The sequence below is a fragment of the Oncorhynchus masou genome, chromosome 25 (genome assembly GCF_036934945.1).
Source record: "Oncorhynchus masou masou isolate Uvic2021 chromosome 25, UVic_Omas_1.1, whole genome shotgun sequence".
NCBI lineage: Eukaryota > Metazoa > Chordata > Actinopteri > Salmoniformes > Salmonidae > Oncorhynchus > Oncorhynchus masou.
In genome coordinates, this window is record NC_088236.1 from 38451943 (window position 1) to 38478453 (window position 26511).

Sequence of the window (26511 nt, forward strand, 5' to 3'; positions counted from 1 at the left end):
CACATGCAGAGGCCAATGAGCAATATACACGTCGCCGTCATTCCAAGCAGAGTAACTTGCGCATCATTTTAAACGTTCAAAAATCCAATTGATGCCAGACTCCCATAAATACATCTGGACTAACTTATTGGTGCTTTAGTGATAAAGCGGGGAAAGCCATCAATTTAGTGACTCTTATTAGTGTACGGACATTACCAACGGACACCGGTTCACTGGATGTTGCAGTAGGATTATATCTCCATGGGGACATCGGTCCTTTCTCACAAGAGCGGAACTCCAGCTCAGTGTCACCCTCTGGTTTACTGTATAAACACAACTCCAGGAGGACGACGCTGAACCTGCCCCTCCAAATGTTTGCACCCATCACTGTAATTGTCTTAACTTTTACTAAAGACCCATAATTCCTTCCATCATAAAGAAACAATCTTTAAAAATGCAATTTTTGGGCAACCTTTAACTTTGCCAGATGTTTGATTCACTTGTAATTACTGTAAGTTGCTGTTGATGCTGGAATGTTATGACATATCGGAAGGTAACATTGGGAATGCACTGGATGTAAACATAAGTGACATTACTTTGAATTAATATTTTTAACCAAACATGCTAAGCTTGTGTACGTATGGGTAATGAATCCAAGAATATCAGGTAGTGTTTCTGTATTTTATTTGTGTGTGTGTGTGTGTGTGTGTGTGTGTATATCACACATAAAATCTTGATGATAGCAAACTTGGTAATGTAACAATGGAAGTTCTGAAAATCATTTCAAAAAAAGTAAGTTTGAAGCAACAATGAGTTTCTTTTTAGAGGTACAATAGAATACAGGCACTGGAGATCAATAGTTGCAAGTATTTGATCATAATATCATAACAATACAATCAAATAAAATGTCAAACATCCAAAAGGAAAACATTGGTATTAGTATATAAGAAACACTGCAAGCCGCGCAATGCATTTACATTTTTTTTTTTTTTTAAGATGTGAATACTGAGCTCTTTACTAGTAACCACCAGATGGCGCACATACACTACGTGTTCACGCAGATATATCCAATCAGACAGAAGACAGTTTCAGTACTCTATTACTTCCTTTCCTTAATTATTACTGATAGGCCACACCTCTTTCACCTGTCATGTTCATTCATATCAGCCGTCAGGAAAGGGGACCATAAGACTTCAGATACAACCATTGGTAGAAGTGCACAATTTGCCCTACACTCCTCCTGCATGAGCCTTTCGTGATTAATCAATATTGTTTTATTGCTTGCATGTATGATTTCTGAAGAAAAAAAGATTGATGTTCATTGAATTCCTACATTTGAATTACTAAGCTCAACAGGAATAAAAGGACATGAGAACACTAAAAAAAGATAAGCTTACACCCAGGCATTGCAGACAGTGCCCAAACATGCCTGAAATTCAGCATGGTGGTATGTGCATTTTCAAAACAACTATGGTAGAGGATATGGAGATGGAAAACCATGCCATAAGTGTCCATTTTCAATGTATGTAGGAAGAATAGGATGGCCTATAGAAATTCTGAGCCTGAGGTCATGTTAGAAGAGGGACAAACAGCATTATTCTATGCTGGAAGCAAGGCAAGGTTTTTTATGTTTTGAAACTACTGTGTTCCTTTGTTTCCCAGAATCCATATAAGGGCCTGTGGGGGTGGTGGCTGACTTCTACAGAGGTAACACACATGGCACAGCCTGCCCGCCGACCCTATTCTCAGTGACAACCCCATTAAATTCCCTGGTTTTCCAGAAATCCTGATGGAAGGATATCAGATTTCCTGCTTATTTGCTCCCAATTCCAGGAATATTTTAACTGGGATTTCTGGAAAACCCAACATTTTTGGGAAAGCTGGAACAGTTTTGCAAGGTGTTACTAAGGAAGAAAATAGCACTATTTTGATAAGTTAAAGCTATAGTTTGTGACCATTTCTTATAGTTAGGATAAGCTGCACAAAGCTCTCCTAAATCCTCAATAACTGAAAGAAGTAAAAGTTAAAACAGTATTTAATGGTAATGTTGGTATCGTTGTTAAAAGCAAAACACAGCCATCAACTGTATTCTTTGCTACTTTATTTTTTTTTGGCAAATACACTAAAAATGTTTACAAAAGCATTGTATAAACATTTGTGCAGTGTAAATTATCAAAACTAATGTATATTACATTTGAAATAGTTTTTCACCCAACATGACGATTGTCATTTTCAGCAGCAAAAAACTTAAACTCAGAAGTAACATTAAAATGTATGTTAGATGGTGACTGAGATCTTTAGAAATGTACACAAAATGAAATGTGAAAAATATATACAGTTGCCACACTGCGTAACTAAATTGGTTACTTGAAAGCAATTTAAGGAAATAAAAGGATTGTATTACCGTTGTTTTTCCATGAAGGAGGGCTTCATTCATCTATGGGTTAGATTGCTTGTACACGACCCGTGTACCCATCCAGGCACTAAGGCAATCTGCTTGTACACAACCCATGTACCCATCCAGGCACTAAGGCAATCTGCTTGTACACGACCCATGTACCCATCCAGGCACTAAGGCAAGCTACCTCCACATGCATACACATTATCAGCCTTCCAATTAAAAATCACTCCAGTTTGACAAAACAGTACATTGGCTTTACAAAAATGTCTACATAAGCTTATCATCCAACACACACACGACCAACGACCAATTCAATGTTCAACTGAAATGTGCTTGATGACCAAGTTGAATATTACTAAACAGAAAAAAAATAAGGAAATGAAAACAGGACCAAAAAAAAAAAAACAGAATTCAGAAAAACAAAGACAACATTGAACATATGGATACATAAATTGTGTCAGATTAAAAAAAACATTTAATAAAATGTATTTTTACATAACATTATATTGTTATATATATTGTGTCAATACATAAAACGTATTTTTTTCTCCCGCACATTAGAGCAGCATTTGTGCATAACAAGCAATACAGATCGCCCCAGTCTCTTGATATTAACAATAGTTATGGAATTCTAAAAAAAACAACTTTTTTTTGTCTTGTTGGGAAAAGACAACTCAAACACTGTTGTAAATACACTGCAATTGGATCCTGGCACTGTTTTCGATGGCTTGCATCTGAAATGGCACCCTATTCCCTAAACCGTGCACTGCTTTTGACCAGAGCCCTTTGGGCCCTGGCCTAAAATAGTGCACTGTATAAAAGGTATATGGTGCAATTACTATTAGGTAGGCGGCTGCACAACCGTTATCTCGGAGGAAAGGAGACACAAGCTGGAACAGATCCATGTAGGTTATCTTTGGTCACGCACAGAGGAGCGAATGGACATGGATGATTGGGTACAAAGGTGAATGGGACGAGTCAGTCAGATAATGTCTCAGGTAGGTGTGTGTGTGTGTGTGTGTGTGCGCATGCATGCGCACTGTTAAGCATACAACACACACATGGCTCTGGTTCAAGGTCTTATATGTTCAAGTCACAAAAAAAGGATAGTATGATATACTGTGATGATTATACAAGTACAGCCATGCTTTGCACAATGCAATAATTGCCTGATAAGTACAGTAGGTTTCAAACTGAAAAGGCCTATTGTGAATTGGTTCTTGATATATAAATCATGATATATATATATATATATAAAAAAAAAAAATCAGAACCAGTTTATCATAGTACAGCCCAAAGCCATGTCGGACGGACATCCTTACTGGCACAACCAAACAAACTAATACTTGAACAACTCTCCTTCATTTGTTTACTAGAGTATCCATCTAGACCTCCAGAAATAGTTTCCAGTTTTAACAACCCAAGCCATCATCCACAGAAACAAAATTCTCAATATGGACAATTCTTCAGCCACTGTCTGCCACAATGACAAGTGAGGTCAAGTCCTCATCAGTTAACATAAGTGGGGTTAAAAACCATTATACTTGATGTTACAATTTTGCTATCTATAGTTATCTGCTAATTCCAGTAAATGACAGCACGTTTTGGGCATTGTATCCTATGCTCAAATATTCTTAAACATTTAAGGAGCTCACAGACCAGACTTAACAATTCAGAAGAGTTGATATCAGTTTCTGTTGGAACAACCCTAAACAGAATATGAGCATGGATGGTTTCTCCACAGAAAAATACAAGCCCATAGGTTATGGTAATTAATTGCAGCAATAATAGATAAAAACATATTATTTCTTTATCTACCTAAAAGCAAGTGTCCATCTAGAATTACACCTCAGGAACCAATGAAAAACAACCCTGGGTCAAACCACTGAAATACACCGAAGGACCATTGCATTTTACATAAGCCCAAAAAATACAGGGCAAGTTATTTTTTTGGAAAGTGCAGGAATCACATTTTGAAGTTGACAGTATTATGAACTTAGTACATTTTTTTCCAGAAGCGACTGCCAAAAGCCTTGACACGACACAGAGACTAATGACCAACGACAGCAACAAAAAACACCACATCAAAACATACAGTAAGACAAATAGTGATTCAAGTGTCATGTTTGTCAGAATACCTGAAGCTCCTTGGCTAGCCAGTTGACTCTGTTCGACATAACATGCACAGCAGAAGCAGTGTGCAGGGCCTGACCGTTTATTCTAGAACTTAGTTGTTTTCTTTACAGGGCACCCATCGGTCTTCAAAACAAATCGTATACAAGCCCATTTGGCACATGTGACATGCCCCAAATACAACAGGTGTTGTATTACAGTGAAACGCCTACTTACGAGCCCTTTCCCAACAATGCAGTGTTAAAAAACAAAACTGTAAATATAAGTACTATAATCTGCTTCTAGCAGGGTACAGTCTATGTGAAGACCTGTTCCCTTATGAGGACTGTATTAGCAATCCAAATTGTGCTTATTCTAAGTATCAGTGCAGACCCACAACGTGGGTCGACACTTAAAATTAAAAAGTGTTTTAGGCACACCTTTGACTACTTGCTGGATTAGGTCAGAGGTAGCCTAACATTTCCCCATTACGCATGTACAACTAAGATATCCAGCTTTTTACCATATCCACATGAAGAATCAACACACTGAACAATTGTAAGGCAGAAAGTAGGTTCAAGTCTCCCTTGTAATGTAGGTTTTTCTTCCATTTTGAATATTAGATGAAGGTTTATGGTATATCTACTTCGGCTATAGGTACAATCCCCTAACACCACATAATGGGAAAAGCAACTATCTACTAATGTCTTATCTTCTGAGGACTTTGACATGTCTTCAAAAAGGCTTCCAAAAATGTCAATGTAAAAAAAAAAAAAGACTTAAAAAAAAAGCTAAATCTCTCAGTTGTCATACTACACAGTGCCTGCATCAAGAAAAAGTAACCCATAGTCCAATCAAAACAGGACACTACAGTGTAAGACATGAACACACAGTCACAAATTCTGTTTGATGACAACTTGGGTATGTGACCTGACTGATTGCTCAACATAATATGAATAGTTTGGCTCAGTTCATTTCTTTTTTTCTTTTTTTTCCCTTCTTTAGTTTTTTTTCTACAAAACGGATATGGTAAGGAAGTACACAGTTTTGTTAGCAAACCCACATTCTGAGTCACTGAAAACTCAGTTACAGGGAGGGAGGGAATAGTACTGGTCATACTATTTAACTTAAGGAGCAAAGGTTTTAATCTGTTGGCTTGTTTTGGAGGTAACCTCACAAACACCGTTACAAAGAAATGTTAGAGGACCTTCTGATCTTCATTGTTCAAGTAAATACTACGGTCAGTCAGTGCTCTTCGCGCCCTGTTGGAAGGCTGATAGTGGTTGCTCAGTGGTTGTTAATCATTGAGAATACGGACTAATATTCTAATTCAAAGTGCAGAAAATACTCACAAAACCTATTGTCCTGGCTGAGATAACTAGTGTTGCGTCATGAAATCAGCGGTGAGCTCGACAGAAAAAAGACAAGTGACATTAGTAGTAGACCGGAGATGTTGTTTTGCACTATGGCAGGAAGAAAGGCCATGCTCAGCAGGAGAGTAGGACAGTCCCCAAAAGTGAAAACCCATGTCCGCACTGCAAAACCCTGCCTTGGCTATAATACCGCGCCCAGGCTGCCCCACCTGCCCCACACACTGCAGCCTCCATCAACACTTCTGAGCCTCCACAGGAGACATGGCGATGTAGGAGCCGTTCCTCATTGGCTGGTTGGTGTGGTTGTTTTCTGATGGTTCAACCTCTGGTTTATCGCTGACTTGAGTGTAGGCAGTGTCGTCTTTTGCCGTCTGAAGAGGGAAAAACATTTTGTAAAAGGTCATAATAATCCCACCATGAAAACAACCAGTTATATATTTACAACTAAATTGGAAATATTTTACACATGAAAATGAAATGTTTAATGCAATGTTATAGAATAAACTAATTGTGGATATATCATGAATTAATGTCACTGTACAAACCAACAAAATATTTTTCAACTTAAAAGAACAAATAATATGAAGCAGGAATGAGATAGATATACACTGAACAAAAACATAAATGCAACATGTAGTGTTGGTCCCATGTTTCATGAGCTGAAATAAAAGATCCCAGAAATGTTCCATACGCACAAAAAGCTTTCTCTCAAATGTTGTGCTCAAATTTGTTTACGTCGCTGTTAATTAGCATTTCTCCTTTGCCAAGATAATCCATCCACCTGACAGGTGTGGCATATCAAGAAGCTGATTAAACAGCATTATTACACAGGTGCAGCTTGTGCTGGGGACAATAAAAGGCAGCTCTAAAATGTATAGTTGTGTCACACAACACAATGCCATAGGTGTCTGAAGTTGAGGGAGTGTGCAATTGGCATTCTGACTGCAGGAATGTCCACCAGAGCTGTTGCCAGAGAATTGAATGTAAATTTTTCTATCATAAACCGCCTCCAATGTCATTTTAGAGAATTTGGCAGTATGTCCAACCAGCCTCACAACCATAGACCACGTGTATGTTGTTGTGTGGGTGAGCGGTTTGCTGATGTCAACGGTGTGAACAGAGTGGCCCATAGTGGTGTTATGGTACGGGCAAGCTTAAGCTATCGACAACGAACACAACTGCATTTAATCAATGGCAATTTGAATGCACAGCGATACCACGACGAGATCCTGAGGCTCATTGTCATGCCATTCATCCACCATCATCACATGTTTCAGCATGATAATGCACGGCCCCATGTTGCAAAGATCTGTAGACAATTCCTGGAAACTGAAACCATCACAGTCCTTCCATGGCCAACATACATGTCATCTTGGCACAGACATTGAAGAGGAGTGGGACAATATTCCACAGGCCACAATTAACAGCCTGAGCAACTCTATGCGAAGGAGATGTGTCGCGCTGCATGAAGCAAAATGGTGGTCATACCAGACACTGACTGGTTTTCTGATCCACACCCCTAACTTTTACATTTTTTAAGTACTCTGATCAACAGATGCATCTGTAGACCGTCATGTGAAATCCATATTAGGGCCTTATGAAATTATTTAAATTGACTGATTTCCTTATATGATCTGTAACAACTTGAAATTGTTGCATGTTGCAATTATATTTTTGTTCAGTGTATGCATGCATGCATATATACTTAAAATTATAAATGCTAAATATAAACAATTTTTGTTATCTTTTATTTCAGCTCATGAATGGAACCAACACTTTACATTGCGTTGCGTTTATATTTTTGTTCAGTATATACACACACACACAAAGCATGTGGACACCCCCTCAAATTTGTGGATTCAGCTAAGTCAGCCTCACCCGTTGCTGACAGGTGTATCAAATTGAGCACACAGCCATGCAAACCTCCATAGGCAAACATTAGCAGTAGAATGGGCTAACTGAAGAGCTCAGTGACTTTCAACGTGGCACCGTCATAGGATGCCACCTTTCCAACAAGTCAGTTCGTCAAATTTCTGCCCTGCTGGAGCTGCCCCGGTCAACTGTAAATGCTGTTATTGTGAAGTGGAAACATAGCGCGCAAAAATTGTCTGTCCTCGATTGCAACACCCACTACACAGTTCCTAACTGCCTTCGGAAGCAACATCAGCACAAGAACTGTTAGTCGGGAGCTTCAAATTAGTTTCCATGGCCGAGCAGCCTCACACAAGCCTACGATCACCATGAGCAATGCCAAGTGCTGGCTGGCGTGGTGTAAAGCTCGCCGCCATTGGACTCTGGAGCAGAGGAAACACGTTCTCTGGAGTGATGAATCACGCTTCACCATCTGGCAGTCCAACGGACAAATCTGGGTTCGGCAGATGCCATGAGAAAACTAGCTGCCCCAATGCATAGTGCCAACTGTAAAGTTTGATGGAGGAGGAATAATGGTCTGGGACTGTTTCAGGGTTCGGGCCCCTTAGTTCCAGTGAAGGGAAATCTTAATGCTACAATGACATTCTAGACGATTCTGTGCTTCCAACCTTGTGGTAACAGTTTGGGGAAGGCCCTTTCCTGTTTCAGCATGACAACACCCCCGTGCACAAAGCGAGGTCCATTCAGAAATGGTTTGTCGAGATCGGTGTGGAATAACTTGACTGGCATGCAGAGCCCTGACCTCAACCCCACGGAACACTTTTGGGATGAATTGGAATGCCGAATGTGAGCCAGGCCTAATCACCCAACATCAGTGCTCGACCTCACTAATGCTCGTGGCTGAATGGAAGTCCCCGCAGCAATGTTCCAACAGTGAAAAGGCTTCCCAGAAGAATGGAGGCTGTTTTATGGCAGCAAAGGGGGGGGGGGAAACCAACTCCATATAAATGACCATGATTTTGTAATGAGATGTTCGACGAACAGGTGTCCACATACTTGTGTAAAAATAATCCCTGAAGATTATTTTAAATTATAAGCAACACGCAAGAATTGCTAACAGCTCAAAGAAAATAGCAAATGAAGCGAAATTAAGACTTACAGTAAAAGAATGAAAAGCTTCAGTAAAATCAATACGTTTTACTTCATTCTAAAACAGAAAGGAAAAAAGGGGGGGTTACAGAAATGTTTTATCATAATACGTTATCTATACAGTTCTTTACAATAGCTTTATTTGATAAAACAAGCTTTATCTGAATACTTTAAAATACCAATTCTGTCTGTGATGTGAACTCCTACTTTGTTCCTCAGCATGAACATGCCGGCAGGCCGATATCTGTTTTGTTGAACCACGTGGGGAAGATACTAAGCTAACTCTTATCCGAGTCATGACTGATGGGTGGGGAATGGGGTCATGCACAAGGGGTCAGAACTACTAACCAAGACAAACACAGATAAGTGTTGAAAGTACACTGGCTAACCTACAGGATTACTAGAGTTCAGTGCCTGTACGTCACTGTAGACTGTCATCATTGTGACTTGTCTGCCAACAAGGAACTGCTCAATTCAGATGTATACTTCCTCTTCTGACCTCAGTGGTTTCAATTGTTAGAAAGGCCAGCCGGAATAACATTTGATACAGACATTACAGGAGGTAGGACATGCTGACCATGTGAGTTTTATCATGTAAGTAGTTGGAGGTTACCCCCAGTCACCAGACCAGTGATGCTAATATAGAAGTATAAAACTAGTATAAGTATAAAACTATAAACAGATAAACATTGAACAAAGCTAACATTAAACCTTTGTTGTGACATTGCACCACTATAGACTAATAACCACTTATGGAATCCTTCACCACAACTGACATTGTGAGTGAAGTGCCTAATTGTAAATTAAAAATGTACAATTTACACTATATTTCAGAAGAACCTAATGAATATTCTTGTTTGGGGTGTCCTGGGAGTAAGTGCAGGGGTAGAGGGGAGGTCTTACCTTCTTCTGGCGAGACCTGCAGACCAGGAGGACGAAGACTACGAGCAGGATGGCGCCCATGCCCACGATGAGCAGAGGGAAGTTAGACACCAGGGTCACGATGAGCAGCAGGGTCCTCATCTGGGTAGCAGAGTCATCGTCGATAGTGGCCGTCTGGGGGAGGACACTGCGGTTATCAACCAGTCTTTACTATTTAATTAACTGGTGTGAGATGCTGCAAACCAGTTATTAACTAGTCTTAATAATAGACCAGTAATAAAGGATTTTCTCTGGCAAAATTTTGAAACTTTATTTGACATTCCTAGGCTGCACCTGAGGCCGACTGAATTTCACAAAATAATGGAGAGAGAGAGAGAGAGGGAGGAGATATGTCTTACCTCATTGACAAACATGATAGGGAAAATTGTTACGTTTAGATGTTTGGTTTTTCTGAGGAAGAGAAAATGTAATGAGGACAAGGTTCAACAATGGGTCTTCTCATCCTTCATATGAATCGAGTGGGAAAAGAGCAGGCTTCAAAGTGTGTAAAACTGTTCTGGTCTTTACTTACGGAAAGCCTGGAACTCTGTTCAAAATGATATTGAGCTGGGCTCTCTTGCAGGCACGGATGGGGACCCCAGTGGTCTAGAAATACAAAATAAAATATTCTTTAAAATGCAGTTACATCTTGTCCTTTCCGATATGGAGACAGTTTATTTTAATAATCCACTGGTACTTCATAAAACACACAAATGCAAAAAATGTCACATGGCTAATAAATACGGTCTATTTATAATCAGATTATACTGTTTATAGTCTCACACTGTGGCCAGTTTATTAGGTACACCAACCAGTTCATGAAAATGGTTCGCTCCTACACAGTGAGTCACATGGCCGTGGTTTGCTATATAAAGCAGGCAAACAAGCATTCAGTTACTGTTTCGATTGAACGTTAGAATGGGCAAAACGAGTAACCTAGGTGACTGAGCGTAGTATGGTCGTCGGTGCCAGGTGCGCCAGTTCCAGTATCTCAGAAACGGACGGCCTCTTGGGATTTTCACACACGACAGTGTCTTGGGTTTACCGAGAATGGTGCAACAAGCAAAACACATCCAGTCAGCAGCAGTCCTGTGGTCAAAAACAGCTTGTTGATGAGCGAGGTCGAAGGAGAATGGCAAGAATCGTGTAAGCTAACAGGCGGGCCAAATAGGAACACAAATCCCAGTTCCTGTTGTGTCATGTTGATGGCAGAGTCAGGATTTGGCGTAAGCAGCGTGAGTCCGTGGCCCCATCCTGCCTAGTGTCAACGGTACAGACTGGTGGGGTTGGTGTGGGGTGTGTTCTCCTGGCACATGTTCGGTCCCTTGATACCAATTGAGCAAAGTTTGAACGCCACAGTGCATCTGAACATTGTTGCTGACCAGGTGCATCCCTTCGTGGCTAAAGAGGGGTCCGACCCGATACTAGATGGGTGTACCTAATAAACTGGCCACCGAGTTTAGGGGCCCATAACAAATCCCACATATTGGCCTCATGACATACATACATACAAACATGTTAGATAAAATGTTTGTTCATACTGGATTAAGGTCAAGGTAAGTCTCATGCTCCTCTTTGTTGGGGCTCAGTCCTTCAACAGCATTAATGTACATGGCATCGGCCTGATAGAAGTGAGGGAATGACACCACGATAGGGGCACCTATGGACAAGAGGAAGGAGATGGGGGTAAAACATGATTTAAAGGCCCAGTGCAGTCAAATTGTCTGTGTTTTATATACATCTCCACTCTGAGGTTGGAATAATACTATGAAATTGTGAAAACTATGATAATGCCCTTTAGTGTAAGAGCTGTCTTGAAAAGAGCACCTGAAATTTCAGCCTGTTTTTGTTGGATGGAATTTTGGCCTGCCTGATGACATCACCAGGTGCTAAATTTGTTAACAGACCAATAAGAGAGTTCCAAACCTCTACCAATAACAGCACCTTTTTTTTTCTTCTCCCCACTCAGACCACTACCAGACGGTCCTAGCAAAATTCTTGCTTGAGATATTGCTCTTTGCCAAGAGGCTATTTTTTATTTTTATTTTTTTACCATTTTAATTGAAAACAAATCACAGTTATGTACTTAATTGTTACCCAGAAATTATTTGACATTGAGAAACTGCTGTATTGGACCTTAAAGAGACAAAAATAAAACACGAGCAACCAATATGATCAACTAACCTATATCCTTATCCTGGACTGCCATCAGGGAGCATTAAGCAAAACAAAGTCAAATGTTTGAAAATTGGGGGTCTTAAAAGGAAATATCATGGACAGATGTGAGATATTGCTAATGTGTGCTATCTGGTATTATAACCCAAGCACAGAGACAGCGGAACAGATAGCAAAAATATGTGTAGAGTTCTTCCTTGCCATTGGAAAGGCAGCCCATACCGGACAGGTTCTGATAAGCCATTGGAAAGGCAGCCCATACCGGACAGGTTCTGATAAGCCATTGGAAAGGCAGCCCATACCGGACAGGTTCTGATAAGCCATTGGAAAGGCAGCCCATACCGGACAGGTTCTGATAAGCAGGCACAGTGAAATCATGGCTGTTTTTCATAACCCAAGAGAAAAACCATTCCTTTGAGGTCATAATGACCATTCTGAAGTTCCACAAGGTACTACCTCAGAGACACAATAGAATGTGCTCCATTTTATTATGTGGCACAACTTGAGTGAGTTAACAACCCTCACTAAGGAATATGGAAACGACTCAAAACTGCAATATCTGACAAACGGAATTCAAACTGACAAAAGGAATTAACAAGGGCCGTAGTTCACTTCTAGGCCCGGAGATGACTCAGTTATAACAGCATCCACACTGTTGAACTTTCTCTGCTGCACCACACCGTGAATGCGGATGTTTAACTCACATACAGTACAGGACTTAAAAATGCATCTCCCCACGAGAATTAAGGGTTACAGCAGGGCATTTATATGCCATGTGTTTGTACATGGATTGTTTTAGGAGAGGAAATCATTTAGAGATTAGCCGTATCCTAACCCTGAAGTCCACAGCTATGCAGGCAATTCAAGTGTTTTATAGCCCTCATCCAGAGTTAATCATTCACCATCTACACCATTATAAAATCTGGATAGTCAAACATGGGAAATTTCTGATATTTACTGCAGCTGGAAGCGCAGCTAGAACTGGATCGACTGGGGTATTCTTTTCAGTCCAAAACAATAGGTTGTTGTTGTTAGTCAACTCAAACAGTGGGTAAGTGGGGGGGCGAAAGCTTTGTTATGCAAACCAGGGTTCCAACAGGGTGACGAACCGTCTCGTACCTTCTCGGCAAACACTGACTTTAAGCACCCCGGTGCCAAGGCAGTCCCCAGCTGGCACACAGAAGCCGGCGTTGGTAGGGTTCTCCTTAGGACTCTGCAGGACATCATGTGGAGGGGCAAAGCGGTAGGCTGGAATGCCCTTCACTTCCACATCCTCAACATAAGCCAGGTGGATAGACCTAGAACACAGGGAGAAGTGGGAATAAGGATATGGACACAAGACGTGTCGTAGGACTTTCTCATTATATCAGCATTATGGCAGGAATTTGAAACTCTTCATTCAGTTCTACATGTCATTTCCAGAGAAGAGTGTGAGGTCTCAAATGTGTCACATACCGTTCTGAGCAGTGGCTAACTATGAGAAGATAAAGTGCAACTGTTTTGACTGAGTCAAAGCTTCCTTTTCATATCATGTGCCGTTTTCCCAGTTTCTCCTCACGCATCGTGGTGTTGCTTAGGCCATGCTCAGCTCACACTTGTTTACCATGATCAGGGCGTGACGTCTTCTAGAAGTGGTTTATCAGTCTGATAGGGATACGAGTCCGTCGTCTCCAAGAATCCCTGGTTGTCACCTAAACCACGGCCCCTCTTTGTACTTGCTACTTTGACTGTAAACAAATCATAGACTACCGATAATAGAAGATTTGGAGATATGACTGTGAAGTACCTGCAGAGGTCAGCAGCGAAGATGTACAGCAGCTCTTTCCTGGACAACAGAGGGTGGAACACACTGCCATCCGTGCCGTTTATCATGTTGCTCTGGTTAGAGGACCACCACGACATTTCACTGTTGATAGGGGAAAGGTAGGGGAAATGTTAGACATCAAGAGGACGCATTTGTCTACATAAGGTTATTCTAACATAACGGAACCAAATATTGATTCCATTTAAACTGCCTGGAAGCCATTAAACATAACATTTTGCAATCTGCTCTGTCATGACAGGGAGCAACTGGGAATAACCCTGGACTTTGAATAGGACAGATACCAAGTCATCCCTGTTCAATGAGTAAACCCAATGGCCGGGGCAAGGACCAAATAGCTAAATTATGACATGAGAAACTCGTTATCCATTAATCACAACAGAAAAACAGAGGAAAAGGGTCCCTACGTCAGCCCGTTCCAGGTGTCTATTCTGCCATATTCCATATAGTCCCGTTCGCCAGTCAGGAACACAAACTCTCCTTCGTCAGTTCCATTTTTCTGGGAGGACAGAGAGAGCAACAATAGTTCAGAGAGACAGTCATATCAAAACAAATACATCCAACAAACAGGGGAACAGCAGACAGGTACAGAATTAGAAACAGACAAACAAGCAGAGTTAAATTTAGAACATCTTCCTTTAATGCTGTTAAGTGAATTGGGAAGTAATTCCTGTGTTTAAAGTGGCTGGTTGTCGTTGTTGGAAATGTACTGACAGGGAATATTGTGCTCTAGAGGCTCAAATAAAAATACCACTATTACTGTAGCCTGCCCATACAGTTCTGTTTTCTCTTTCTCATAATACAGTTTTCTAGGGAGTAAGTTTGGGCGATGTACCGTTTATACTGGGGTATTTCTAAATACGGAGGGTATGCTTTTCAATACCATTTAAAAAACAGAGGCGGGGGGTTTGCTGCGGGATAAAATATATCCAGCTCAGGGCTCCAGTTTTGCATTTGGTTTGCTAACTTGCTAGCTAAGTGGCTAGATGTCCAGATCAAGCTTATTGGTTACAGCAGAGGCATTCAATCCCCTCCTGGATCAAGATCCCCATTGCCTAAATTGTTTTGTGTGCACTTCCAGTAATACCCCGGTATGGTACAGAAACGATGACAGTATGATAATATGGATAGCGCCCAACCCTAATGGGCAAAATTAAGACTCCGTAAGAGTGCCAAACTAACAATAAGAAGTCCCTTCCAGATAGACGCTTTGACAGTTGAGATTGAGATTTGAAAGTTTAGGTACAGGTAAAATTCTACCCGTCTACTTCTTTCTGGGATTTTCCAAATAATGCACTGAACTTGTTTATTAAAATCGGACTATTTGCTTTTTATTGCATGAGGCAGAATAGCAGACACAAGTCTCCAAAGCCCCAGAAAAAGAGGAACTAAGCAAGCTTCCTCAGCATATTGTCATTTTCACTCTCATCATGTGATGACCCCACAATACCTCATCCCAGTCTCTCAATCTCTACCAACAGCCGTCAGGTCCGATGACTACAGGATTTATCGAGCAATGTCAACACTTCTATTAAAATCACAATTTTAAGACCGGCCATTAGCAAGGCTACTATACTTTTTGTGGATGACTGGATTAACAAGGACCAGCTCTGAACTGTAATCTGAGTGACCATATGGTTTATTACAGTATTTCAAGGTTTTTACTGAATACAAACAGTGCTTTACCTTCCACATCAGTCCAAACATCTCGTCCACCTCTGGCTTCATGGCGTGGATTTTGGAGAGCAGGGGGTCCTTGAAGCCCCATAGCACCTCGTGAACGGTACGGGTCATGAAGATTTCCACACCGATGGAGTTCATCCACATGGAGACGAAGGTGCGCAGCAGGAAAGAGTAGGAGTTCAGCTCGTTCATCACCGCCTGCCCAGGGAGAGGGGAGGAAACAGAGAGAGAGAGAGGGGGTTAGAGATCATAGGCACTATGCAACACAACCATCAGCAACATTTGTAAGTCCATAGCTTTTGTTGCCATCTGGTCTGGTCATTGGAAATTGGATGAAGTCCACAAAAGTGTCTGTGATAAAGTAACAAGCTTATAGGAACAAGTCACCATGATTTCATAATACGGCGTTTAGCATAATGCTTGGAAAGTCTACTGGAATGATGCAGTAAAGCAGGGTTATCAAAATTTCATGGAGGCCCGCATGTCTGGTTTTTATTTTTTCCTTTAAATTAAGCCCTAAACATCCTGGTGAGGGGAGTTCCTTTCTAATTAGTGACCTTAATTCACCAATTAAGTACAAGGGAGGAGCGAAAACCCGCAAACACTCGGCCCTCAGTGGAATGAGATTGATACTTCAGCAGTAAAGGAATGTCAGTACATTGTTATAGTGGCTGTACTGAAACTCTCGAAGGTTAAAGTTGACCAAAACAAAACAGCTGTGGAATGATTCACACCCTCATGTTTCTATGTGTTCTTAGAAAGGCGCTGCACCATAGTTTATAATAATGATTAGGCGGGTGCTTACATTTGTCCTATTTCACATACGTACAAGTGTGAATTGGAAATGTGTTTTTTGCATATCCCACTCTCCCCTTGAAGACCCCCTCGGAGAGTGGGGTCATGGCCAGGGATCAGCCATTATTGAATGCGTCCCCGGAGCCTTGCTCAAGGGCACACCAGCAGATTTGTTTTACCGAGTTGGCTCGGGATTCGAACCAGCGACCTTTCAGTTACTGACCCAATGCTCTTAACCACAAGTTCATCTGCAGCCCAACACACTGTATTGCAGATACACCATGTCCATGGCAGCTAAGATAAAGTGCATATGTGAAGACTACAAGTATGTAGAGGTAACAAGCAGAGACCAAGAGACACACACACTAACTCACCACAGCTGGGATGTTGACTGTCCTCAGAATGTCGACCTCTGGATTACCCCGGGACTTCTCTGGGACGAAGACAAAGCTTTTGGGGTTCAGGGCATAAACCTTGGTTCCGTTTTCGAGGAAAGTTACATTTTCCCTGGGTCTGTATTCCCTGTTATGGAAAGGTGTGAGTAGAAAGGTTGTCATTCCAAACAAATATCCTCCCCCCTCCCCCATATGACTTTCCCAAGACCTGCATCGCCAGCTTCCCATGATCAAACAAACAGATCATAAAACAAATACATAGTGGACCGAATCTGAACTTGAGATATACACACGAAAAACAAATATTAGCAATAACCTTTCATTGGTATCGATATAGGAGTTCCACTGAAGTCTGGGTTACGAGTGTTGAGCTCAAGCCCTTTGTGAACTGAGGCCATCTCATTTGAAAGGAGAGCAGTGAGTGTGTTGTCAACCTACCTGTAAGTGTAAGGTCCAATCTGGGTGACAGCTGCCTTGCCCCCTGCTAAGAACACTTCGGGGTTGGTCACGTTGAAGAAGTAATACTCCATGTAGACTGGAGGCGGTGGGTTCTTCCACGACTCAAATACTCGGCTCGCCTCAGTCAAGGTCAATTCCTACAACAACAACAAAAAGAGAGCGAAATACAGTTAATGATGGAGGACAGACCAAAACAACAATGATATCGCCAAGCATAATTTGTTTACAGTAGTACATTCCGGAGGGATAGAAAGCTATTTACCTAAAAATGCAATTTAAAACCATTTCATTCATTTCTAAACTAAGGATATTTCAAGCAATTACATTTTTGATTGCGGCAGCATCATCCACCAACAATCCTTCAGGTTATGCCAGCAGAGAGCACACACTGCAATTAATGTAGTGTACACCCTATGCCCGCACACCAAAACAGGGTAAGGGGGAAAGGTCCTTCACAGCTGAATAACTGTCAGTACAAGCAGAAAACCTGAGTGAAAACCGCCCAGGGGGAGTCTGTCGACTTCAGCAGGATGAGAAAGATATTTGCATTTTGCTCAGGACAATCTTCAAAAAGCCTAAATTACTACCCACCATAGTGGCAGCATGACAGTCTGAATAGACAATATGGACTAGCATCACTGTCCTATTAGTCATCTTCTGAATACAGGAAAGTGGTTAAAGTTAGCCATCATGCCTGGACTAGAAAAGACAGTAGCTTCAACAAGGTAATTCAACTGTAATTAAAACTAACGCAGTGACATTCAACACTTTGAATGAATGAATGAATGAAGCGTGTTGAAACATGGTTGTCAAATCTGAAGAGCAAATTACTGTTAAGCTGTCTGTTGATCCATAAAATACTGGTAAGTAGTCGACGCCAATAGGGCCTACCGTAAAGAGATATCGGTATTACTAACTTCAAGTGAGAAATGTCTCACTTCCCCCGTCCTTTATGTAAAGGGTTCCTGATTGCTTTCTCTGTCCTCTGAGTAAAGTGAGGTGTACTTGGGAAAGGCCTTTACCATTCACACAGCTCACTCAGCTGAAGTCTCAGAGAAGCTCAGCAAAGCTCGGTGATTGAAAGAGGATGTTTATTTTAAGGTGTGGCCCAACAGGGATGCACAAAAACTCTGGTTTCCTGTCAAGACTTTTGTGCAACCATGATATAAGACGGTAGAATGACTCATTACAATGGAGGTGCATACTCCCTATGGAGTCTTAAATGTTAGAACAGTATTTTGGCTCATACACACACACATTCTGAGAAACACACACTATACAACTGGGCCAAAGGTCAGAACACCCTAGCTAGAGCATTGAACTGTGGGGCTTACTCCTCAGGGGCAAAACAGAAGCCTATTACTTCATTTAGACTCCAGTCAGTTTTTAAACATGATCATAACTTCGAGCGGGCATATTGCAGCAGTGAAATAGGCTAGTTTCCAGCACAAGTCTTGTAAACAGGGTTCTAATAAAAAGTTAGGAGCACAACTAGGGATGCACGATATATTGGTGAACATATCGGAATCGGCTGATACGAGCTAAAAATGGCAACATCGGTATCGCCGCGACGTCTAGTTTAACGTCGATGTTAAAACCGATGTTAAAGCAACTGTGCATTCCTATATAGCGTAGGTACATGACGTAACGACGGCGGGTAAAATGTTGCGCTACACGTGCAGCACAGCATTCTTAACCGAGCCCACAATGTCTGCTGTGTGGATCAAGCAGTCAACAAGTCGAGCAGTCATTTGAAAGAGTAATAATTTTTCAGCGAGACAACTTAAAGGCAAAATCCATTAATGCCAAGATAATGGAATTCATTGCCCTTGACAATCAACCGTTCTCTGTCGTGGGTGATGTTGGCTTTCGCCGACTGGTCAAGCACCGGTACACACTACCAAGTGCGCTATTTTTCAGGATGTTGCCCTACCGGAGTTACACAGTAAAAGTGTCACTGCTATTAGCTTCAAGACATACATACTATGGAACGCCATTTGGGTCTTTGGTGTCAAAAAAGATACAGTAGCAGTCAAAGCTGTACAAAAAAAGTCAGCAATCAAGCCAACACCGGCCACGAATTACGCATTTACAATATCGCCCTGGTAATAAAACATAATTTGTTTGACCACAACTTCTGTGGTAGCTAGCTTTAGCTTGGTACCTAGCTAGCACCAATACAACCAGCCTGAAATCAATGATCAGTAGAAACTGCAGTCATTTTCACTATTCTTATCAATGATTTAGGAATCCTTGTGAGTAAGCATTAACTAGGTTGCCACTTGTTGTTCGCCTATTGAAATGTAACTTAATTTAATGAAAAGAAATAGCCAGCTACTTAACCCTGTTGCCCAAAGCTAACGTTACAATTAGCCAGATTGCTTCATCTGGCTAGTGAGGCTCGACCGGACTGGGTTGTGTTGTGAAGCGAGTCACAATAAGGGTTAGGCACAATAATGGAATTTGCGGTTTGCCTTCAAACTAAAAGTATGTCAATGACAATTTTGCAAAAGAATACAAATAGTAGAATTATGTCATAGATTTATTTTGAAGTCTAACTGCAAAGTCCACTATTGCGGCTAATACTTATTGTGGCTAGCTTCACATAGATGGGTCAGACAACCATTAATCAAATAAGAATTGTCTTCTAAATCAGGGTTATTTTAGATGACGACACCTAGCTATATAGTTAGCGAGCTAACTATAGCTACTGAAACAGTCGTTTTGCTATGTTTTTGGGTAAGAACATTGTTTGCAACTTTATCAGCATCATAGCATACATATCGATGAATCGTTGTGACATATGAAATACAAGTGATAGTGTAATCAATGTGTAAAAAACTACGTAAAAACTTAATGAACGCGTTAAATTATTACTTGACGTGCAGTCATATTCAGGTGCTAATTGGTCAAATAGTGTTATTTGACATCTATATCTTTTTGACACACACAAAGACCCAAACGGCGTTCCATAGTTATCCTGGTATGAGAATGAAACAACTGAACAAATTAACAACGAAACAGCACAGCAAGTAAGTGAAATAAATAGGTTTTGATTGTATTTTACTGGTAAAGGGGCATAAGTAAATGCCAACAAAATAACTTTTTGGTCAGTGTGGTGTGTGTGTAACCTTTATTTAACTAGCCAAATCAGTTAAGAACAAATTCTTACTTACAATGACGGCCCGTACGACAATAGAACAATTGTCCGCCGCCCTATGGGATTCCCAATCATGGCCGGATGTGATACAGCCTGGATTTGAACCAGGAACTGTAGTGACGCCTCTTGCACCGAAATGCAGTGCCTTAGACCGCTGCATCCATGTGTGGGCTAACTATTTAACTCTACTAGAATGCTTAAAAGGCCGCAACATTTTTTAAATATTAGTTATCGGTATTGTTTTTTTGGCAAGGAAAATATTGGATATCGGTATCGGCGCCTCACTAAGTACAACCCCTTGACTTTTTCCACATTTAGTTACGTTCGAGCCTTATTTTTAAAGTAACTAATTTGTCCCCCCCCCATCCACCCCCATCAATTTACACACAACACCCCATAAAAATAAAGCAAAAACAAGTTTTTAGAAAGATTTACAAACGTATACATTTTTTTTTTAAATGAAATATTACATTTATATAAGTATTCAGACCCTTTACTCAGTAATTTGTTGATGCCTTTGGCAGCGATTACAGACTCAAGCCCTATTGGGTATGACGCTACAAGCTTGGCACACCTGTATTTGAAGAGTTTCCTCCATTCTTCTCTGCAGATCCTCTCAAGCTCTGTCAGGTTGGTTGGGGAGTGTCGCTGCACAGCTATTTTCTGTTCTCTCCAGACAAGTTTGATCGGGTTCAAATCTGGGCTCTGGCTGGGCCACTCAAGGACATTCAGAGACTTGTCCCGAAGCTACTTCTGTGTTGTCTTGGCTGTGTGCTTAGGGTTGTTGTCCTATTGGAAGGTGAACCTTCACCCCAGTCTGAGGTCCTGAACGCTCTGGAGAAGGTTTTCGTCAAGGATCTCCTGACTAGTTTCCCCGTCCCTGCTGCTGAAAAACATCCCCACAGCATGATGCTGCCACCACCATGCTTCACCGTAGGGATGATGCCAGGTTTCTTTAAGAAGTGATGCTTGAGATTTAAACCAACAAGTTCAATCTTGGTTTCATCAGACCAGAAAATCTTGTTTCTCGTGGTCTGAGAGTCCTTTAGGTGCCTTTTGGCAAACTCCAAGCGGGCTGTCATGTGCCTTTTACTGAGGAGTGGCTTCCGTTTGGCCACTCACTGTACCATAAAATGCCTGATTGGTAGAGTGGTGGAGTGCTGCAGAGCTGGTTGTCCTTCTGGAAGGTTTTCCCATCTCCACAGAGGAACTCTGGAGCTCTGTCAGAGTGACCATCAGGTTTTTGGTCACCTCGCTGACCAAGGCTCTTCTCCCCCGATTGCTCAATTTGGCCGGGCGGTCAGCTCTAGGAAGACTCTTGGCGGTTCTAAACTTTTTTAATTTAATAATTATGGAGGTCACTGTGTGCTTGGTGACCTTCTATACTGGAGACATTTTTTGGTACCCTTCCCAAGATCTGTGCCTCGACACAATCCTGTCTCGGAGCTCTACGGACAATTCTTTCGAACTCATGGCTTGGTTTTTCCTCTGACATGCAGTGTCAACTGTGAGACCTTATATGGATAGGTGTGTGCCTTTCCAAATCATGTCCAATCAATTAAATTTACCACAGGTGGACTCCAATCAAGTTGTAGTAACATCTCAAAGATGATCCATGCAAACAGGTTGCACCCAAGCTCAATTTCAAATCTTATAGCAAAGGGTCTGAATACTTATGTAATTAAGTATTTGCAAACAAAATCTTAATCTGTTTTCGCTTAGTCATTATGGGGTAGTATGTGTAGATTGATTAGGGGAAAAAACTATAACCCATTTTAGAACAAGGCTGTATCATAACAAAATGTGTAAAAGGTCAAGGGGTCTGAATACTTCCCGAATGCACTGTATGTAGCATATTTGGTCTATATAAATTCTAGCTACTTTTTAAGCAAACGTTGTGCTCTAGAAACTAATATTTAACCCTGTAAAAACATTTGTTTACTATAAAAAGCTAAAATGTTGATACAAAAACAGGTCATTGAAATTAAAGTCATTTGTGGAATATCACATTTCTACACAGTGTAAAAGAGCAACCTATTGAGATGCATTACATTGACAATTCTACACTGATGTTAAGAGGGTAAAGTTTGAGTGACGACATCAGCTCTGTCATTCATTCAATGGTATTGTCATTAATCTTCTAAAGAAGCTATCCTTTTTGCTTTCCTTCTGTGCTGCCAAATGTTCAGATATACTGGTAAAGTAACCAGGTTGTTAGGTACAAAAGCTAGCTAATGAGGTAACATTACTGGACAAGGTGTAAACAAATGCCCATGAAGAACACTTGAGGTCTAGGGAAGTGAAAAAAAAAATCATATTTTGGAGGGTATTGTTGCCCTTTAAATTTCAATTGCACACCTCAAGAGGCTGGTGTTTGGCTGGCAGTGTTTCTGTACTGCATGCGCAATAGCAGACTTTGCAAAACAAAATACGACCCGATTGATACAGATCTTAATGATATAATCATTCAAAAAGGTAAGCCGACTTTGCAATTAACATTTAATTTATGTTTTATGAGAAAGCCTTTAGAAATGACTGTTTCAGCATTGCTGACAGGCTACACAAAGTGGTCAACAGAGGCATTCCCAAGCCATTACCTCTTCAGAAAGTTACAAGAAATACATGCAGTCTTTAAAATCTAGGCTTTTGTCTGAACAAATCTGCACTCACGGTTTTTTTCTCTCTAGGTCACTCGGAAACAACTGCACAGTGAAGCCTATCATTACAACAATTTTTTATCTTGGGGGGGCTTTCACTGGTACTCCCAAAATAAAACATCTCGGGGGCATTCGGAGCATATGTAACCAACATGGTCGCACTTTAGAGCCTTGAATGTGAATCAACTCTAATTGAATAATCAATGCTGTACAGCAAATTATGATTGCTATAGAGTCAAATATCGCTTCGCATTAAAGAAAAAATATCCAAGTTATTTAGGAACAAGCAACAAAAAGCCTATTTGATACTTTGAAGACATTTCCTTTTATTTTACAAGATCATTTGAGTCACCTGAATGGTGTGAATTAAAAAGTAAAGCCAAAGTAAGCCAGCTATTCCAATGCTGTGTGTTGGATTGAATGCGTTTAAAGCCAAACACTGATTGCGTACAGGATATGAGAGTGTGAGGGAAACACTAACACGCGATTCAGTCATCAGCAGTGTTCTACCAAGTTTCCAAATTTTGCAATCAGTGAAGTTTGTTCTGTTTTCTAGATTAAACTGAGTCCCTTTTAAAACAGATACAATTCAAGAGTGACCGTTTCTGTGTATACAACATTTTAACTAAAACCAAGGTCTAGATTAGAAGAATTCTTGTGTTTACCAACCTTGAAAAAGGAAGGCCACCTAAAGGCTTCCATAGACATCATGTCTACATCATTTATCTCTTAGAAATGCTTAAAGCCTTGATCTCACAAGCAAGCAGGGACAGAGGGTTGCGGTTTATCAATCTTATCATAAATCAAACTCACTATGTGCATGTAGTTGGTGGGTGGGGGTGGGTCACATGATGAGTGGTAAGGACATGAAAGCATAACAACTGTTAGGGTCACTCACAAATAAATTAAAACTTAACTCCTGCATATATTTTAGTTTGTGGTTAGATAACTGTTAATATGAAATTACATTCAGTGCCATATTTCTCTCTGGTTTTCTCCCCCCATCTATGAATTATGAAAGAAACCTGTTTGAATTAAAGTAAACAGGTTTGTCACCCATGAATTTGTTGTGAAGTTTTTTTTACTCTACCCTCCAAAATATAGTTTGAGGAGCGGCAGAGGGTTTCTTCCTGGAAGAGCAGTCCTCTCGACCTAGATCAGGCCAGGGCTGAAACAACAAGTTAACAGATGACTGCTGTTTGACCAAAAAAATATCCTGCCTCCAGGCCAAGGAGTCCGTCAGATTCCATACGTGAATTAATTAAACACTCCTCTCCCATCCACAACCTTTTACCAGAAGTCCTCTAGGTAGGATACTGGGAAGTTGGACAGAACTTCTTTATTTCTTATTTCTCATTTATCTTTTCAGTCACCGGTCAATGTCCACATACTCGGGCAGTCTATTGAACGTAAAGCGCCTGGTAGGCTGATATTTGATATTTTTTTGTTTGTTTCATTTCTTGATGTTATGTATTCTAGGTCTAGGATGACACTACCATATCCGAAATAAACACAGACGCGAATTTAACAGCAATTAAACTGTGGCAGGGAACATTGGGCTGTTTGTGTCTGTATACTCTCCCTACCAGTTTGACATTTCTGCTGAGGTTCGCAGTTTCAGAAAAATAAATTGAACCTGTTCAGATCTCTAGGACATTTTTGGGGGAGATTCTTTTATAGTGTGGTATTCAACCTTGTCAGCAAAGACGGTGAAGAATGAAATGCAAAGTATTCCAAAAGGAAGCTTGACTCCGAGCCTTCACGAGCTCTCTCCCTTCCCCCCACCAATGCGCACGCACGCACACGCCTCCCTGCCCTCCTCTGACGGGATTCCTACCCTACTACAACCCCTGACTGATAAACCCAATAAGCCACTTGGGAAGCTCATATAAAACTTTAAATCCCAAATCAATTATATTGTGAGACACACATGTAGATAAGATGAATACACTGCAGTTGAAGGTGCAGCAGTTCTAATTCAAATAATCTGTATCGTGTATAATAAAGCTTGGCTAAGTATGATTTAAAAATGTATTTATAGTGGGTTTATTGTACTGATGGAATAAAGCAGGTTGCTTGCTCTGAGAGCACCCATCCATGGTGATGGTCTTACCACGACGCACTGTGACATGAGCATACCCCGCATTGTAAATCTGCCAGAGATTCCATCCATAGGCTACTACAATACACTGAGTTACCATGCAGAGCTGTTCAAGAGGTTTGAATCAATGTTGCAGATTTATGAATGATAAAATGTTGCGATCCTACCACAAAAACCATCACTGGTTGGTGGTAAAAAAAAAATGCAGCACATAAATTGCTGACCTTGGAATGCATGGTATATTGCACTGGCCCATGTTGGGTGGGCAAATGACTGGAAATGGGGATTGAGTGAACTCAATGCTGTAGCTAGCTAGCAAACATCACATTTAAAGCTCCAGCCTGGTCTCAGACTATACGTAACATAGTAAACCGGGACACTGAAATTTGTATGATGTGTTACATTTGGTATGGTTACATAAGACAGAAGGTATAACTTCAATGTCTAGCAACCCAAAGGTTGCGCGTTCGCATCTTATCACGAACAACTTTACTACTTTTTAGCTACTTTGCAACTACTTGGAATGGGAGCTAACCCATCCTCTAACCCTTTAACCAAACTCCTAACCCCTAGCCTAGTTAACCACCTTGCCACCTAGTGAACATTACCCACAACAAACTAGAATTTGTAACATATACATTTTTGCAAATTCGCAACATGTACGAATTGCAATGTCTACCATATTGTACGAAATGCAATCCGTAACACATCGTACAAATTGTAATTCATAACATATCACAAATAATGATCAACTCCCATAAAGCCACGTTTACTATGTTACGTCTACTCCTGAGCCCAGGTTGAAAACTAGTAACGAGAAGGGATGGGAAATGTGACTCACCGTCTGCTGTTCAGTGCAAAGACAACAGACGTTAACAAGTTAAAGCCACCAAACATCAAAAAAACTATAAAATGCATGTTTGAAGTGGGAAAAAGTTACAACTCACCTTTTTAAGACGATTGTAAATCATTGTTTGGAAGACTTGAGCCACGACCAATGCGATGCCCACTATCAGTAGATGGGCGCAGAGAATCCCAGTAGCGTAAATTGCACATGATCTCCGAGTCATGATGCTGGCCAGCTATCAAACTAGCTAATTTGGCAAATTTGAAATTATTTATAACACTAACGATAATACTGTCTGTATGTTCTGATCTTTATTTTGACTTTCTTTCCTCGAAGATAGCTGCTATTTCTCACTTTGCCTCATGCTCACTACAGACAACGCTTGAAACGAATATAAAATTGCTCGTTGATATGTAGCGATCTACTCGCAAACTGTCTTCGATAATAAGAAATACTTCTACTTAGTGCTGTCAAAAAAACTGTTATTCTGCCCATACAGTCGGTGCCTAACGGAAATCGACTGTGTTGTTCTGAGGCAGCGGGAGAAATAGCAGCTCACAGTGCAGAGGACGGGCGGAAGACCTCCACTCCCTCCTTACCAGATTCAAAT

The 26511-nt window shown here is 40.9% G+C and overlaps 1 protein-coding gene across 2 annotated transcripts; it reads right to left on the minus strand.

The window, feature by feature from the left end:
* Positions 1 to 1996: 1996 nt before the first annotated feature.
* On the minus strand, positions 1997 to 26511 carry LOC135514289 (lysosome membrane protein 2-like). 2 transcript variants are annotated; one of them, XM_064937657.1, is made up of 13 exons: positions 26002 to 26510; positions 17116 to 17273; positions 16657 to 16804; positions 15491 to 15685; positions 14212 to 14303; positions 13769 to 13888; positions 13102 to 13280; positions 11349 to 11467; positions 10340 to 10413; positions 10167 to 10218; positions 9790 to 9942; positions 8897 to 8944; positions 1997 to 6236 (listed from the first exon to the last, which is right to left on the minus strand). In XM_064937657.1, the coding sequence occupies exons 1-13, from the start codon at positions 26122 to 26124 to the stop codon at positions 6099 to 6101; spliced, it is 1599 nt and encodes a 532-aa protein (XP_064793729.1). In that variant the 5' UTR covers positions 26125 to 26510; the 3' UTR covers positions 1997 to 6098. The 2 variants fall into 2 exon arrangements, with proteins under 2 accessions (XP_064793729.1, XP_064793731.1); XM_064937659.1 differs by lacking the exon at positions 8897 to 8944 and having other exon boundaries at positions 26002 to 26511.

Coding starts and splice junctions, on each gene's coding strand:
- LOC135514289 (XM_064937657.1), bottom strand. CDS start 26,124: ATGACTCGGAGATCATGTGCAATTTACGCTACTGGGATTCTCTGCGCC. Junction 14,304..15,490: donor TGTTTGGACTGATGTGGAAG/GTAAAGCACTGT, acceptor CTGTCCTCCCAG/AAAAATGGAACTGACGAAGG. Junction 13,889..14,211: donor GACACCTGGAACGGGCTGAC/GTAGGGACCCTT, acceptor CCCTATCAACAG/TGAAATGTCGTGGTGGTCCT.